The sequence below is a fragment of the Cotesia typhae genome, unplaced genomic scaffold (genome assembly GCF_013202065.1).
Source record: "Cotesia typhae breed Kobodo isofemale line unplaced genomic scaffold, CoteBio_Ctyphae contig_20, whole genome shotgun sequence".
Taxonomy (NCBI): domain Eukaryota; kingdom Metazoa; phylum Arthropoda; class Insecta; order Hymenoptera; family Braconidae; genus Cotesia; species Cotesia typhae.
Genome location: NW_027423725.1, coordinates 1,206,567 through 1,226,271, shown reverse-complemented (window position 1 = coordinate 1,226,271; position 19,705 = coordinate 1,206,567). Strand labels below are relative to the sequence as shown.

Sequence of the window (19,705 nt, the reverse complement as noted above, 5' to 3'; positions counted from 1 at the left end):
AAACTCGTCGAAAGGCCACACAGTCACTCGAAGCTCATTGGGCTTCCTACAGAACTACTCTAGTATCTTTATGTTTATATAGCGTATGACCTGTAACGTGAAAACGGGGTATTTGGTGTTGAGATTACCGGAACTGAAAGTTTGATTGGCTGGGTTAAGGTATCAAGTTTTGGGAGAGCTCTAAAGTTAACTTGCTCTAATCCTGATGGCGTATTCGACGGGTTTCCGTGCTGCCAATAATGTCCTTTGCACCATCTTAGCGCCATCGTCTGGAAAATTCTAAGACGGGTTATTTTTAATATAAATGTACACTGCAACCCCGTTAGTCATCGCTCATCATCATGACGTGGGTATTACATTACTTTTACATATTTTATGCTGCTGACGTTAAACAACAAATCGATCTTTTCACGTCTTTTATGTGTTTAATGTAATAGTAAAGAGCTAAAAGTGCGAGAGTTTTGTCACTTCCATAGAAATGAGCTCTGCTATAGAGTACAGTATAAAACAGAGAATGCACTGTAGAAAAGCTATAAACCAACGACGTATCTCTCCTGTGTCATGATCCGCGGAGAAATAACACAAACCAAGTCGTAACATTTTATGGCTGTCAGCTCCTCGATATTTCGAATAAAAAGCCATTTTGGTGGTGCGTCCCTGCAAATCACATTTTTAATTGCTAATTTATCATTCTTTATTCTCATTACGGCTATTCTCTATTGCAGGATCAGAATCGATAGACGATCACCTCACGACAATGGATACTGTGGAAGTTGTTCCAGCGCCACACCTCGACGATGGTAAGTCCTGTCTTTTAACCTAATCTCCACTGACTTTGTCTTCAACGTTTTAGCTAACGTTTTCTTGCTATTTTTTTCGTAATTCACCGACTCGTCATAATCGCACTTTCGGGACATTTCTGTCAGAGCTCGTACGAGGGTCTGTTGGAGATCAACTCAGACCTCCATCTGTATCCGACGGATTATGCCGTCTCTTATCCCGGAAACCCTTCAGTTAACAAAATGGTTGAGTGAAGAAATATCAATTACCTGTCGCAAATTTTTATACTATGTCGTTGGAGGCTTATTTTGAACGTATGTGGAGGAAAAATATTGAAATTTTTCCTCTTTTTGGTAAATTATGTGTTATACTGAAAAAATGCAGAGTATTATACGGAAAAAAAAATTCTGAAAAAATTTACAGAAAAAAATAACTATTGTAAAGTTAGACTATACTTTTATTAATATTAACCATCAAATATTTTAGAAGAAAATTTACTATTTATTCTCGAAATTTTACAACTTACTATCGTAATTTCACCAAATAATTATTGTATTAAATTCGATTAGAAAAAATACGATATTACTATTGTAAAAAGTAAGATATTAAAATTTCCAGTGCTGCCTCTGTATCTTTCCAATAGAAGTATAACAAATTTTACAATAGTTGAATTGGAATGTTTTTCAATTAGTGTGAGTGATGGCCGTGCACAGCGCTAGACTCCGAGTTTATGTAAATGCTGAAGGACATTAATAGCAGTTTACCTCGGATAGCGTAGAGGGAAGTCTCTGGCTACCAAGTAAGAGTTCTGGGTTCGATTCCCGGATAGGACGAAAATTCCGAATTCTTTTTTCGGTTACTGCAAAGGTACCAATTAGTCCAAACTAACACATCTTGTATAATTTGTTCTATAGTATTCGACTTTTTAAGTCTCTTGCTATTCTTGTTTGTTGGATAAAATTTACAATAGTTGATCGTAAAAATTAATAAATGAGAAGTATAATCCACCGTAAATATTTTCTTTAATAAAAATTACGATAGTAAAATAGTATAAATTCCTTCAATTTTCTTTCTGTGTAATAAAACTGAAATAATACTCGCCAAATTTTATACCCGAGACTTATGCTATAAATACCACACAAAAAGTCATAATTTTTCTTATTTTTACCTTTCTGTTATTACTTTCTTGACTGGAGAAAAAATAATTTTTTTTAATGCAAAAGCTAATTTTTCCATTGGCAAATAATTTTCATATATTTCTGCCAAAAAAAAATGAAAGTATCCTAAGAAAATTTCTTATATTTATCAGAATAGCGGAATAATTCATCGAAAGTATGTCCGTAAATTTGGGCATGATGTAAAAGCTTTTGATATATTTCCGAGCTGTGTACAAAATATATTACAGAGATGATATAAGAATGGAATAAGCGTGATAAGAGTAAAGAGCGAAGAGTTTACTTTGTGAGCGGTGACAATAACGCGTGGGGGGCTGTTATGTAGCAAAAGGGATGGCATTGAAGTGATATTTGAATCACATCTATGGTAGCTAGCACAATGCCGCGTATGGTTTATTATTTTTTTGGAAAACCAACACTTTCCATGATGTTATCGAATACAAAAATACTTGACACTTGCTTGGTAAACGCTTATAAATCCACTTGGCAGTCCTCCAAAAATCGAATGCCATAAATATTATCACAAATAAATAATACAAATGTTTTATTGTTGTTGTTTATTTATATCTCGGTAATTATTTAAGTAATTCATTTAAAGCTTGTGTTACATCATCGACGATGTTGTTCTAAGATTGTCCCATCGCCAGATGACTATCAGTTTAATCTTCTAAGTAGGGAATAGAAAATATAGATGAGCGGGGACTGAGAAAAATCGTAGTGCTTTGGAGGGTGAAGGGCGAGAGGGTGCTTGGGAGGGAATAAGGGGATTCTTTCTTGGTCTATGTATAGATATATAGATACAGATCTGAAGCAGCGTATAAGGTTGAAGAAGCGAGTGTACCGGTCTGAAAGCGAGGCGGAGACACTTAAAGGATTTACGGGTCTAAGAACTCGGTAGCGAAAGCGCGGCGAAACTAAGTGCGCGCCCGAAAAGAGACCGAAGCGGAATGAAAAAAGAGGAATAAGGATTGTAAGAAAAAAAAAAATGTAAAAAATATGGTGAAAAAGGAGGCTAAAAGATAAAGAACTAGAAAGAAATAAATAAAACAAAATGCTGGAGAAAGGGAAAAGGAAAAGGAAAAGGTTCATAGCTGGAAACATTAACCCGGTGGTTCTTGAATCTACCGACGGAATCCGTTAAACCGTTGGTTTGTCGATCGTCTGACCCGATTCTGACACAAAAACGACCGACTGTTTTCTTTATTTTGAAACATAGAAGAAAAACTTCTTCCACCCCTTTCGTTTCTTACCGACCTATTAAATAATTGAAGATTTTTCGTAAATTCAGACCACGGGAATTTGAAGTTACGAGGAAAAAAATTTGAGAAAAATTACTGGACGATTATAATTTATAACATTTCTTTTATTTATTGGGAACAGGATATGGAAGTTGAATTTTATGGAGGAAAAATTTAATGCAGATTACCACACACAAAATAATTATCAATATTAATAAAAGAATAAACGGAATTATGTGGCCAGTGTATTTTTATGATAAAATGCGTTTTTATGGTTAAATTTGGTATCGTTGGAAAAGTTTTAACCTGGAGTTGTACCTTTTCATATCATTGTTACCAATAGCCAATTATGATGACAAGTATTTAGGCTACATTCGATAATTCTCGATTTCTAGATACATAATTAAGAAATTACCTTGTATCTTGTGAAATATTGAGATTTTTGAAGATACAAGTTCACCTCGACATTACACTCATCAAGAGCTTTCATTTGAGTACCCACATCAATTTTTCATATATTTATATATATTATATATATGTATATATGAAAATGCATGTAGGTACTCAAATGAAAGCTCTTGATGAGTGTAATACAAGGATGAGCTTATATCTTTAAAAATCTTAATTGTTAATAAAGTACAGTATAATTTAACGACAGTCATTAATTTAATTAAGCAAAATTTTATATTTTATATTTTTGAAAAAATTTTATTTTGATGAGATTTAATTTTTTGTTAATTTATTTTTTAAGGTTACTTCACTTAAAAATATATACAGAATAATGGCTAATAAGAAAAAAAAAAGAAAGAATGCCATTAAAGGACATTTTTACAAATAAAATTTGACTAATTGGATAAAATTTATTTATAATGATAATTTTATATAAGTGTTGTTAGAATTAACTGTACTTGGGCAATAATTAACTATCAAAATATGTAATTTTTTTGCATCAAGACTTATTTTTTTTTAGCTGGTAACTTTGATAAAAATGATAAGAAACCTTTTCTGTAGAGCAGAAAATTTGCTACAAAATTTATTGAAAATAATTTTTATCGAAGCAATTATTTCAAAGATATAATTAATTAAATATTCATATAAATTCAAAAATTTTATCTTTCAGTATTAGTTTCAATTTTACGTTTTTTGAAAATAACTCAAAAGCTATCGACTTTGAAGAACTATAGAAGAAAATGTCAGGAAACTTTTTTTGTAGAACAGAAAATTTACTACAAATTTTTTTTATCAGAACAATAGTTCAAAAGATATGATCAATAGAAATTCAAGTAAATTCAAAAATTGAGTATCATTTTTTCAATTTTATGTTTTTTTGTAAATAACCAAAAATCTACAAATTTTTTATTAATTGCATTAAAGTATTGTTAGATTTTACGGTAATTTTTTAAATAACTAGAATTCAAATTTGCGCGCGCAAGCGCGCGCCTGAGTTTGAAATTTGCATATATTTTCATGCTTATGATATATTTGACCAATCACGTTACGAATAGTTTGTTTGCATGGTATATTTTCATATTTTTCATCTAAATTATAAAAGTGGATAATTAATTCTTAAATTAAATAATTAATTCTTGAATTAAATTAATTAAATCTTAATTCTTAATGTTTATTATTTTTAAGTTTAATAATGATTAAAGATTAATAATTTTTTTTTTAATTTTTTTACATTGTATTTGTGAATAACTATTAAAATAATTGTATCTAGATCTAGATTTTTAAAGAAAAGGTAAATCTTAAAGAAAATATCTCCCTTGATATTTTAAAGGCAGTGATAAATTCAGTAAAGTGATTTTCTGAGGATGGAAGAATAAAAATGTTAACGGTGTAATTGTATTTGAAAGTTATTTCTTACACACGTGTACTAGGATGTTGAGTTAATCGTTAATGGAGGTAGAGGTAGCGTCCTAGGACTGCCGTTTTGAGCCCATGAGCTTTCGTAGTGATTGTAATATAGGTCAACGTTTGTATAGCCGGTTTAAGCTGGATTTACTGAAGAGCTTTCGCCGTGCGATGCCAACCAGAGCAAACTAGGACGGCAAATAAATTTTTTACTTTCGTCTTTTCTTACTCTTTCCTACTTGACTCCCTTAACTCCCTCATTTTCTTTCATCCGCCCTAAAACTAACGAATACACGACACGAGTGCTCTCAGTCAGGCAAGCCCTTACCCGTACGTTCTTTAAAATTAATAATTGACGGAGAGTTAACTTGTATACGGATTCATATTCCGGATTGGTAGAGGGCAAATTGTAATATCCGTTAAAAAGTTTATAATATGCTTGTAAAAAAATTTTTTTCATCAAAAGTAGTGGTGAAAGTTTCCGACAGATGGCGCATGGTTGCTCAATCTTCTCCTTGCAAGAGAGTTTACTTTGAAAGGATAAGTTAGGAAATAAAAATCCAGTCGTCATTTAAAGTTAAGAGATAATAGAGATTTTTCTCCAGTGCGGTCTGTAAAAATAAATTAAGTTAAAAGTCTCTATTATTGATACCATAAGGGTCATAATAAATATCTGAATTTTTTTTATCGCGTTTATAATCAATATTGTCAATTTTTTTTTTATAGTACACCTTAATCATTGTTTTTACTTATATAATTTAATTAATTAATTTAAATAGCGATAAATTTAATAATTATTACATCAATTTAAAACCAAAAGATCGAATGTAAGGTACCCGCGGATAATTAGGCTTAAGTGATAGAAATGCTATTTAAAATAACCGCTTCCGCTAAAGACTTCTCTAGTAGAAGCGTCTAGCGTAGAAATGTCGCTACAAGTTTATAGAGTCCCAATACAACGTTCCTTGTCTTCTATATTTCATCATCCTAAATATGCTAAAGTAGCGCAGAAGAATTCCTAAAAAACGATTTGAGTAAATGGTAAACATTTTTTTTAATTTTATATTTAATAATTTAAAATCATTGTTCTAATTTTTATCAACATCTTAAAAAGTATTGTTGCTCAATTTAAGTGATGATTGATCTCTAATACCAATTTTATCAAGTATAGTATAACTATTTCCAGTATGTATAACCCTTAGGCCTTATTGCCCTACCGTAGTAAAATAAGGCCTATTCGCAAGGTTTTTGAAAAAATTTAATTTTGTCTTTTTTTATGGTGAAAATTACCATTACTCCATTATATTTTATGGCTAATGTATTAATTTAAAAATTAATGATACTACATTGCAATAATAAAATGGAATATTTTCGATTTTTTTCAAAATCTCCCTTAGCTAGGTCTTATTACCCACCGGTACTTTACTCTTTTCATAGTCTATCTTAAAAACGTTGTCAAAATATAAATATTTAATTATCTTTGTTATTTTGCGCTTCAATCAATTTAAAATTGTTTACATTTTCATGAAAATTAATTTGAACTGATCATTACATCTTTATCTATTAAAAGTAGGGTCAAATACGTTTTACTTTGAAACTCGTTCAATTACTGGGTACTTTACCTTACCTTGGAATTAAATTGAACTATTTAAAAATTTAATAATTATTTAAAATTGTCATGAAATATTATAAATTGTGATTTTTAACAGATTTTAATAATAAAATAATAAAATTAATCAGGATGTCATTAGTGAGGGCTTTTATTTTTACATTGAGACACATTAAAAATGTTTTTCCCGGAAACAATAATTGTAATGGCTCGAAGCGAAATTGGAATCTATTATTATCTTGATGCCTTGACGATTATGGCTGGATTGTTGAACATGAGTTCTACCGGAATGTTCGGAGTGGTGCTTCCAGTAGAGGTGGATATCCAGTAGGGGCTGGAATGGCGTAACATTGCCTAACCTCTTCAAGTAGATACGTCCGTTCACGAGTAGACTGTAAATCTCTTGGAGAGTCCCACAAAGTGCAAACTCCATTCCGAATGCTCTATCTACCATCGATCTGCCGAAACTTTCTGCTTCGATCTTGCTAAGCACCCCCCCCCCCTTCCCCTTTCTCTTCTTCTTCCTTGCCTGCCTGAGGTGAAAAACTAACTCTTGGACCTTTTGGGTTTTATTCAAATCATAAATTGATCAGAGTCTTTCTCGGATACTGCGGAGGTGAATTTATCTTGGTGAAAAGCAACCACAGCCAAAGAAAAAAGCATCAGTACAATTTACATTCCAATTAAAATGGTTTTCCCTCGCGCCTGCTATAGTCCCAGTAATAAAATCGTGGAAACAGAACGCCACCACATAATGAGTAATTTACATAAGCCGCTTCGATGATTCAAGTTTAATAACCGGGCTGCCTCATATAAACAAACTTTTTAATATCCCTCCGGGTTCAAAGCTTCGCATGACCTTCGTTAATTATCATGTTTCTCTTTTTTAAATGGACGGCTCATGATTGTGGCATAAAATTATTATTGTTTGAGTATATGGATTATTGAATTGTTAAATTTTGATGAAAATTTATTTTTTTTACGATGAATTGAGAAAATTAAAATCCTCAAGATGGAAAGAGCTACCCACTGAAGTCATAAATTCGCTCAGCATAGACTCCTTCAAAAACAAAGCTTTTGAATTTTTTGTAAAACTAGAACGAGACAATGTACTATAAATGTCAAACATGCCATTTAAATATTTTAAATTTAAAATCAAAAAATTTGCATTCTAAATGATTCGAATATTAAAGTATTTAATATGTTATCATTGTAAAAATCAGCTCTGAAATATTCCTCATTGATTCTATTGTTGTTCTCATTCTTATAAATAGTACAGTATTATGGAATTTTGTACTGTCATGCTTTTTTATAGTATTAACTTCCAAACTAAAATACTTTTGTTTATAAAATACATAATAGTAAACATTTAATTGTAATAATTAACGCTACAGCCGATTGCTATAAATATTGACCATTACTTACTAAATATTTACCGCATATGTTCCAAATATTGACCAGTGATATTATACTTACAAAATTTGTAAATAACTTTTATTTTAATTCTACATTAGTTTGGACATTAGTTAATCTATTCACTGACATGTTAATAATTTCAGTATTGTTATTAGTTGTTCTGTATTCTGATACAATATTATCTTCAGTACTCATATTTATATCAATAGCCGAAACCATACTAATATTAGGTACATTGGATAATTTACAACACCAATTGTTGACCAGAGTATTATTTCAATTATTACCATGCTTTTTATAACAAAAATAATTGATAATTAATCTTGGATATTTAATTGTTCTGACAAATACTTATTTATTGATTATGAAGTATTTAATTTTATATGAATTGGTGATAAATGTACTTAGTAAACACGTCGAGGTTAAATTCTGGTGACTAAATTTCCCAAATTTTTGACATTTGTACACCAACTTGTTTTTTTATTATAACAACTGCATATATTTATGTGGATGCGTAAATTTTTATTTAAAGTATAATTAAAAATTGATAATTACGTACTGAATATTAAATTAAATTACTAGATTTTTTAAGAACAAATTTTTATGCTACCTGATCAATATTTGGTTTTTATATCTTTATTTAAAAATTTTAAATTTTCTAAAAAACTTGCATTAATGGAATAAACATGAATAGTTTTTAAATTCACTGTAAGATGGCGTTGCGCAACCGGATATAGCATACGTCACTTTCCCGCTAAAATTCAAATTCAAATAATTTTAAATTTAAAAATTACTGCATATATTTATTTACAAGCGCAAATTTTTATTAAAAAAACTTTTCACTATTATTTTTAACTACAAAAAATGGAGAAAATAATGACAGTGATAATTATAGAAAAGAAAAAGAAACTGATAATTGAATGAAAAGCCGAGTGCAAAAGAGGAAGTAGATGAAGATGATGATGGTTTTAAGTTAAAAGACGAAATAAATTAATGGCTTATACATTTCAGCCCTTAATTTCTAGAGCTGTTTAGACTTAGCTCTCAGCCAAAGCGAGCCGAAGCCAGAAAGTCAGAGAGTCAGAGTGCGTGGCCCAAATAGAGAGGGTGAAAAAAGGCATGCACTCTGGCAACTGGCAACGTCTCTTGACGTCGTTGGTGAAAACCACCTGAGAGTCTAACTCGGTTGCTCACTACGACCACCTTTGCAGTTATTTATGTCCGTGTGAGTGTATAGAACCCACACGAGTGTACGCTGTGCAAAAGTTCGTCTCGTAAATTTCTGGCCGAGAGCCGTGGAAAATAATTCAGTGCTTTATGACGTATACAACGGGCTTGCTCGAGGCTAGTAAAAGTATTTTCATGCGAGATATTCGTTGGGTAAGTAAACTAGATGATTTTTATCTCCTACAAGTACAATGTTGCTCTCTAATAATAAGAACAATAATAATAGTAGTAATAATAATTATAATAATGGACTGAAAAACTTTTCCACTCCCGGTAATCGTCGGATTTTAGGTCACCAATTTTCTTATTAATTTGCACAACTTTCACTGAAGCGAGACGATTCTCTCTGATAAAAATTTGAAAATTTATCAATGAGCTCAAAAATTTAAAAATTGTTTCAGCGAGCACTTTGCAGAATATTAATATAAATTACGATATCTTTTGAGTGCGTAATTTAATTTTGGTCTTCTTGACGGCATTCGACGTAGTTTTAGAATTCAAAAAAGTATGTACATGATTGGTTGATAAAAAATTGTGTAAATACAGTTATCGAAAGTTATTATACACGGAAAAAAGTTTCTGGAAAAATTTACCGTCCAACTATTGTAAAACTGGACTATACTTTAATTAATAATAATTGTCAAATATTTTAGAAGAAAATTTACTATTTATTCATGAAATTTTACAACTTACTATCGTAATTTCACCAAATAATTATTGTATTAAATTCGATTAGAAAAAATACGATATTACTATTGTAAAAAGTAAGATATTAAAATTTCCAGTGCTGCCTCTGTATCTTTCCAATAGAAGTATAACAAATTTTACAATAGTTGAATTGGAATGTTTTTCAATTAGTGTGAGTGATGGCCGTGCACAGCGCTAGACTCCAAGTTTATGTAAATGCTGAAGGACATTAATAGCAGTGTACCTCGGATAGCGTAGAGGGAAGTCTCTGGCTACCAAGTAAGAGTTCTGGGTTCGATTCCCGGATAGGACGAAAATTCCGAATTCTTTTTTCGGTTACTGCAAAGGTACCAATTAGTCCAACCTCCTATCTCTCTTCCTCCTAAAATTTCTTTTAAAAAAACCGACTGTCAATTTTTACAATAATTGAATTGTAAAGTTAACTAACACATCTTGTATAATTTGTTCTATAGTATTCGACTTTTTAAGTCTCTTGCTATTCTAGTTTGTTGGATAAAATTTACAATAGTAGATCGTAAAAATTAATAAATGAGAAGTATAATCCACCGTAAATATTTTCTTTAATAAAAATTACGATAGTAAAATAGTAAAAATTCCTTCAATTTTCTTTCTGTGTAATAAAACTGAAATAATACTCGCCAAATTTTATACCCGAGACTTATGCTATTAATACCACACAAAAAGTCATAATTTTTCTTATTTTTAATTTTCTATCCGTGTAATTTAAATAGCACTAATAAACATCAGTCTCATTTGATTTCTCATTATATATAATATGTCATTCACTAAAAAATAATTACAGTAATAAAACACAGAATAGATGAAACTGATGAAAGTTTTTTTTATCAAATCCATAATTTAGGTCCCTCGGAAAAGCTGGTAGCTGTCGATTAAATGGCTTATTCTCGTACACGCCGATATATTTCGACCGCTCCGGAATATACGTGACTCGATTCCTAGCAAGTCCATTGATTTTACTGACACTACGACAATAAGACTAGCCAGTGAATTACGACTGGCTTTGATACTCGTATTCATACTAGAAATTATTTTAAAACGACCAATTTCTGTTTCTTTTTATTTTATTTTTTTCTGTTCTGCTCCTTCAGAGCTCCCTTTAGAGCACGACGAATTTAGTATCGTGAATAAGTGTCTCGGTTGAAAAATGACATCAGAGATTCTCACCTAAATTTACGTGTAGCTTGCATAAGAAAATGCATAAAACCTACGGAAAAGCTCAAGACATGGTAGTGTCGTTGCAGAGCATGAATGATACATGAACGGTTTATTCAGCTCTCGGACCTCCAAGCTCCGGCTCTAAACTTAACATCTCTATATAATACTAAGTTGTCGGTGTTTTACCATTAAACGCTCCTCGACTAACTTTACTTTTTTGGTATTACTAAACTAAAACTTTGAATTTAATGTCTACAATTCTTTTATTTTAGAAATATTAATTTATTGCTAACTAATCTTTATCGCTCAATTTTTTAATTTCCCGCTAAGAAAATTGAAAATTTTCAAAAATCGAGAAGTTATTGTTTTTACCCCGTTTTTCCAAAATTCCTATGTGTGTATGAAAACCTCTCATAATTTTTGAACGGCTCTGCCGATTTGATCGCGGTTGGTGTCATTTGAAAGGGCTCGACCAAAATTAGATTTTAAATACAATTTGGACCGATTCCGACCGGTAGATTTTGAGGAATCTTAAAAAAACTACGAAAAAAATTTGTTTCAAATCCAGTTTTTTTTTAATAACTTTTAAACGGCTCGATTGATCATTTCCAAAAACTAATCAGCTCTTAACATCGAAAAACCACGCCGATCGCCACCAAGCCGGTCAAAATCGGTTGATTCGTTCGTGAGTTATCGTTGACGAAAGAAATCGAATAAAAGCGTTTTTTTCGAATTACACCGAAACTTCCGGTTTTATCAATTTGTGTTTGAAAATGTATAATAGAATTTGAAAAACTGCGTCGAATTCGCCAACCGCGTGAAAATCGGTTCATTCATTCAAAAGTTATTGCGGTTTGAAAATTCAAAAAATAGTGTTTTATTAAACTTCTGTCAGACTTTTGAGCTCAGAGAGCTCAAAATTACATGAAAATTATATTTTTGAGCTCTTTGAGTTCAAAAACGTAATAAGCGCAATTTTGAGCGCTTAATTACGAAATTAGCGGGAAGTTGCAGGGATGACCTTCAGGATCAACCGTTTTCCTAATTTTTTTTTTTTTTTGTTTAATTAGAAGTTTCAATCTAAAGTTTAAATCTCGGTCATAGTTTGGAAAATTGAAAATTTTATAAATTGTAAAGTTATACTTATTATTTTCCGTTCCTTATTTTGCTATGGCTGGCACTAAAGTCATCCGATTAAACCCATAAGTTGTAAGTCGCATTTAACCGATGGATGGTGCGGGCAATGGATTCCTAAAAGATTAGGAAACGTTGGTAGAAAGAGGACTACCATCCAGCTCGAGGAATGTTATACAGAAGAAAACGGAAGGAAGAATAAAGGATAAAGGACGGAAAAGTAGGAAGCGGATATTTCAAGCGCATCATCGTCATTGCTGCTAAATCCGGAACGAGCAATTACAGTCGGTTGTATGAGGAGAGTCCGATGAAAGCTGGTTGTTGTTCGTCTAGTAGTTGTAGTGAGCGCAAGTATTCCCGAAATGCTGTCTGGACGCATTCTTCTTATTTTCCATAGAATTCAAGTCGGATGCTCCACCTTCTCGTTGTTCAACGAATGAACCTATATCTTCTCTTCCGCTACTACTACTACTACTACTACTGCTACTGCTACTACTATTGCTATTACTACCACTGCTACTGCTACTACTACTGGAGTGACAGAGGAATCCTCCCCGTCATCGGTTATGTCGTTATTAGCTGCAAAACGTAAAAAACAGTATCTATGTAACCTTAAATCCCGAGCAATTAAAACAGAAGATTGATCGCGGAAGGGGTAGATGGAGGATTAAGGGTAAAAATCTCGGTAAGAGTTAACCCACTTTCAGGTAATGCGAAACAGAAATCTATATGCTACATTGTATCATCCAGCATCCACAAGTCGCGTATTTTCTCAACCAGGAAGAATGCATCTAATTTTTCGATTATTAAATTCCTAAGGGATCGAGGAATTTCTGTAAATATTTATATTGTTTCCGTGCTGGTAATAGTTTTTAGAGTAGTGATGTTATTAATATTAAATTTGATTATTGATGAGTATAAATTATTAAATAAACATAAATTGATAAGATATTGCGTTGGATTCAGAAAATTGGGATTTTTTACACTTCTATTAGACAGCTTTTGAAGTTATCAATTTGATGTATACACTTTTTGGACAAGAAACTGTTTTCAATGCCGTCAAGAAGATCAAGTTCGAAGAATATGTTCAAAATATGTCGCAGTTTACAAATATTCTGTAATCTGTTTTCTGAATCAATTACTCAAATTTTTGAGCTGAAAAAAATCGTATAATCAGTAAATTTTGGAGCGTTTTGAGCAAAAATTTGTGGAAAGTTCAATATGGTTTGCAGGGTCAACCACTTTTCCGATTTTTTGATCAAATTTATCAACCAATTGTTCTAAGACCATGTATAAGTGTTTAACGGACGAAAAACTGCGTCAAATGCCATCAAAAAGATCAAAATTGACCATCGCGTTCATATTTATTCTACAATGTGTTTTTTCTAGACCAGTTTATAAATTTTTGTGCTTGAAATCAACAAATTGATAAGTTGCCAAGCATTTTGACCTCGAAAATAGCTGAAAATTCCAGCGAATCTGCAGAGTTCTTCCATTTGCCATATTCCAACGTGCATTTGTTCCAAACATCAACTAGCCGCAATAACCATTGCATAAAAATCGTAAAAGCTCAGAAGCTGAATAAAAATGATAAATACCAGCTGCCTACAGAGCGCCTGTAAAACGCCCGTGACGCTATAAAATTTAACGATTCGGTTGGTTGATATTCTTTTTCCCCGAGAATCTACGGCCGGAGCGAAGGGTGGAATCTGTTGGCAGTTCAAAAACGTATTACTCGGCGGATTTCGCTAAGAAAATGACAATAATAATAAAAAACGCAAGCTATTTTGTTATTTTACCGGTGGCATCTTTTATAATCCATATCGAGGTCCCCAGACGGGGGAGTGTTATGATTTTTCAATGTAATGCAAACAATAGAGAATTCACATGTGTCGTGTTTATTTGATATGCGTCTGGATGATATTCATTGTAAATGTGATTTTCCGGGTGCTAATTCCCGGGAGGTTCAATATTTCCCGGTGAAAATTCACCCACCAGAAGTTTAAACGGACGCCTACGGGCCCGAAGATGGACTTTGAATGAGAATGACGGAATAGTTTTAAATAAGAGCTGAGGAACTTTTGGAGAAAGGAAGAAGAAGCTGGACTGCTTGAGGCAAAATATAAGAATACACAAGTAGTGAACGTGCTGAGGCTTCTGCCACTAAATTTAGAAGCCACTTACACAAACTTTGTTCTTCTCTCAACTAAAAAGTTTTATAACCAGAACCAACCGCAACTACTTGTTTTTCATTCATTCGGTCACCCGCCTGTCGGTTACCTTTTTTCTTACCGTAATTTTGTTCAACAATTGTCTTGTCGTACTTAATACAAAACATTTAAATAAAACAGTTGGCTCCTGTTTACTCGATATTGACTCCAGCAAAATATTAAATCACCGTTTGTTTTATTTTTCTGGCTTCCGTTTATTTGTCAAACGCATATTAATATCATTGTACTGTCGCAGTGCACAAATAAATACATCGACAGCTAGTCATACATGGAGGGTAAAGTGATATGGAAGCACTCGTACGTTAACGTGTTATTTCAACGTTTCGTCGTGCGGAAAACCTGCTCGAGTATAAGCCCACCCTACCATACATATATAGACATATGTGGACGCATATGAACACATGAAATTTATTTTGTATGAAGGAGATGTCCAGAATATTTTAGTGTTTCCCATAAACCTCGGCTCCGTATCGCAATACACCCATCGGAAATTACAATCTAACTCTCCCGTCGAATCTGCAACTGCTACAAACTAACAAAACTCCTTCGGTGACTTATACAAGGTACACGGAGAAAAGATAAACCAAACTAGTGATATTTTCCGTTTTTAGGTGGGGAAGATCAAATTTTTTTTGGGTTTTTTGAGATAACTTTTGAAGTAATCAACTAATTTATTTAAGAACATTATTCAAAAAATTTAGGATGAATTAATGAATAGTCCAAAATATCATTCAACAACTGGTCAAGAATATATTGTCTTGATTTCCATCTTTTTGAATCAAGCAATCTCAAATCAAGCGTCAATTTCTCAAATTGTAAGCGAAATTTCACAGAAAATACAATCCGAATCTCCATTTCGCGCGCTACAATTCCTCTTCTGGAAGGATAGAAGATATAGATATAGATATATCAGAGAATTTCCCAGCATAAATCAAACAGCAGGACATTAAGGTGGCCATAATTCGGCGATATCTCCAGAACGGAGCTTATTATATCCTGCATGCATAATTCCTCCGAAGTGGATGCATCCGGATGTAGAATCCTCTGGCGAGCAAATAGCAAATGTTTTGACTAATATAAAACAAAATCCCGAGATGAGATTATTAAATTAATAATAACACTGTGCACTGGTAAAAGTGAGATTGAACCGTCGATAACCGTATAACGTACTTTGGCATCGGACGGAGGAGAGTTTGAGGATGAAGATGAGGGAAATGCTGTAGAGAAGAGAGAAAGAGTTAATAGAAGAGCTGCGGAGGTCCCGGATGAGAAGTGAAAGGGGTGCAGAAAGGGATGTCGGGATGGAAACACTGTTTGCCGATGGAGAAATTAAACCAAAGCTTGTGTCAATATCACTTCGGCTTTCGCTTACCATCCCACATACCAGCGTCCAAAAGCTCCAGGATTTTTCACCCCTCTCCATTCCATTGAATCACTTTGACACGTTCCCAGCTCTAATGAGTGATAACTGATAGCTCGGGAACAAACTTTTAAAAATTCATTACAACTGATTAATTGCAATAATTATGATGTTGATGTTGATGATGATGATAATATCCAGCGCTGGAGGAATACTAATAAATGTATAATTAAAACCCGAGCTTAACTTTGTGCATGTGGGAATCCGCGATTGAACAAATTTAATTAGAGCTTCCACTTAATTTGAGTTCGGTGATGGTATGCTGCCTGAATTGCTGTAAAATGTAATGAGGGTAGATCAAACCCGAGAATTTTGTAGCCTATTCCGATGATTATTTGCTTTTGTGGACATTGCTGAATTACATGTTTCATATGATCATGTGTGAGTATCTGTGTGTCTGTGATATAAAGGATTGGCGATAAGATCGACGGAAAGGGAAGAGTCGCTGTGCGTTTTAGCGAACATTCGGAACAATGCGCGTGAGTAAATCCCAAATGGTAAAGCATCCTTGATGGAGATAGAAGCCTGCGCTTGTTAGTATCATCCTCGTCACTCTTTACAGCTTTAGCGAAGATATTTTACATTTGGAGCTTAATGTCCTTAATTTCCGACGGTGAGAGCGAGCGCAGTCGCAACTACTACCACCAAATCCCTATGTGGAACCACTAACAGCACCAATTTCTGGATTACTATCATCACCATCAGAGGAGTAGAGAAGCGTCATTGTCTTTGGACATAATTCCCGGAGATACTCACAATTTTTGCAGGATGCTGATCTTCGACAATCTGAACCTTACCCGATCAATCAATAATCAGATTTAAAATGATTTCTGACATCCTGAATCTAATGAATACAAGATGGTCTTCGACATTATGGATCTAACCATAAATCATCAGATTGAGGACAAGATTTGTGACATTCTGGATCTAATTTGATTAAAAAAAACATTAGGTTTAAAATCCTGACCTCCAACATTGTGAATCTAATCTATAAAAGATCAGATCCATTAACATTAATCATAAATAATTATCATAATGTTTTCATCGAGGTTCATTATTGGTGCAGAGTTGAAAATAGGGCTCAGAAAAAGCCGATTGGAAAAATATATGGAAAAGCGTAGTTGGAAGTAGGAACGGGATGTATGTAGTTACTGGAGGGCAACTTTAAGAGTTATAGATGTGCCGCGGAGGCTGCGTGCGATCCCAACGGGTTTTATACTTGTATACTCGTGTGGTGGTACAGAATACAGCATCAGTGAATGGGTCGATAACGCGCAACTCGCAACTCGCAGCAACTCTCGCTTTTCTGTTACCATATACAACAATACTGTATTCTATATCTACATACTCTCTTTGTTTGTTGCAACATTTATAGTTCACTCTGCATCTCGATTTAAATACGACCATTATCAATATCTTTATCATCATTATTATTATTATTATTATTTTCATTATCATTATCTTTATTATCATCATCCTGGGTATTGTTCGTATCTTCATCATCATAATTATATCGATAATATCAACGTTGTTATTATAATTATCAGTCAGATTATTGTTATTATTATCGTTATGAATATCATCATCTTTCGAAGAAATTATAACGTCTTTATTATTGATGATGATAATTTTATTATTATAATCAAAATCAGTAATCAATCATTATTGATGGCTTTTGTATTTTAATGATTAATATCATGGATACCATTATACTTATCATGAATATCAATATCTTTATAAATCTTATAACCGACATCATGAATAATATTATGAATATCATAAATATTGTCTTAAACATTTACATAATATCATCATCACTATCATGATGAATATCAATATCATAAATATCGAGATTAATATCTCTATTATTCTAATTATCTTGATGATTATCAAATCTTTATGATTGTTATTATCGATATTAAGAATAAAATTATGAAAATCATGAGTATAGTTACAAATATTAATATCAATGCTATTATCATGGAGAATATCAAAATAATTATAAATGTCATGATTAATATCACGAATATTACTATGAATATCATAAATATCGTTATCAATATCTTTATTATGATGAATATCATCACTATAATTTTTATGATGAATATCACAATTATCATGGTCATGATGAATATCACCATCATCATGTTCAAGATATGTATCGCCATATCATGCTCATGATGAATATCATCGTTATCATGGTCATGATAAATATCATTGTCATAATGTTCATGATGAATATCATAATTATCATGGTCATGATAAATATCACTATAATAGTGTTCATGATAAATATCATCATTATCATTGTCATTATGAATACCATTATTATCATTTTCATGATGAATATCATCATAATTATTTTTATTATGAAATATCATGAATATCAATATCAGCATCCTTTCCATCATGATTCTATCCCTAAAAAATTAAATTCATCTATTATTTTAAATATTTTTTTCATAAACATTCTCATAATATCCCCACCAATATCACCAAGATAATTCCTAAATCTTCCAAAATACTCACTCCGATTTTCTCAGCACGTGAATATCCAGTGATTAACAGGTTGCCATGAGAGTACCGACGGTCAGTGGATCGTGAATTGTGAATCTTGAATAGCAGCAATACTCAGCATCTAGCGCCCTCTCTACAACGTTTGCCCGGTGGTTTAAAGCAACCCTGACGGTATTTCCTCTTCCAGTCGTTGGCGAACGCCACGACGAGGAGCCGGTAGACGCGTGCGCGGTGGCTCGCTCTCTATCTCCCGTTTTTCGCGTTTCCGTAGCATAGTATCTGGCTCCTGTGCTACTCAGCCTCGTTCTTCGTTCTCTGTTCATTCGTCCGCGCGTTACAAACGGTGCATGCCACGGCCTTGACGCATCGTGCGCGCTTCAGGCGGCGTCGATCGCGTGGCCCCTACCTGCTGACGGATCTGACGCCCAACCCCGTCAGTGCTTTGTCTCGACGGTTACGCGCTGTGAATTATTATTAATATTTTTTTTCGTTCGCACATCATTGTCATTCATAGTTTTGTACTTTTTTTTTTTCTTTTTTTCTTTCTCAACGCCTCTGGAATAATGCTTCGTCGTGAAAATTTTAATAATTATAATAATAATTATTAAATTGACTGTTTTTTTAATAAAAAATGTCTTCAATTTGTGAAAGTTTTAGCTCTTGCAAATAAATATTTTAAAATAATTATTAAAGACGTGTCTAATCAAAAAAAAATTTCAAAATGTTGTTGCAAACTAATAATAATAATAATAATAATAATAATAATAATAATAATAATAATAATAATAATAATAATAATAATAATAATAATAATAATAATAATAATAATAATCTTAGAACAAGTAAAGTGAAAAAGTTCATTAAAAAAAAAAGTGGTGAAAAAAAAAAAAGATAACAATAAAAATAAAAACAAAAACAAAAAGGAATGCGTCTTAATGACAAGTGTTGATTTTTTAAACTTAAAAAAAAAATTAAAATCTAGTCCTCTGTCTTGTTTTGTTGAAGTGCAATGCAACTACGAGTATTAATCAACCAAATATATAAAAATAATATTTAATAATTATTTATTGTTACAATTATAATATTAATATATAGTTAAATAAATTTAAGTGATAAGACGTATGATATGGTGAGCGCGTGTGAATTCGACATATCAATTCCGTCGTGTGCCAACGACGTGTTCAATACTTACTAATAATATTTAAAATAAATTAATATTA

At 32.4% G+C, this 19,705-nt stretch overlaps 1 protein-coding gene across 1 annotated transcript in view; it reads left to right on the top strand.

Annotated features, from left to right (window-relative positions):
* LOC141537969 (uncharacterized) overlaps positions 1-19,705 on the top strand; it is a 209,264-nt gene that overhangs the window by 22,993 nt on the left and 166,566 nt on the right. Inside the window, exon 2 of the mRNA XM_074259195.1 lies at positions 726-800. Within this exon, the coding sequence (XP_074115296.1) occupies positions 798-800 (3 nt within the window). The 5' untranslated portion in view covers positions 726-797. The remainder of the gene's footprint in view (positions 1-725; positions 801-19,705) is intronic.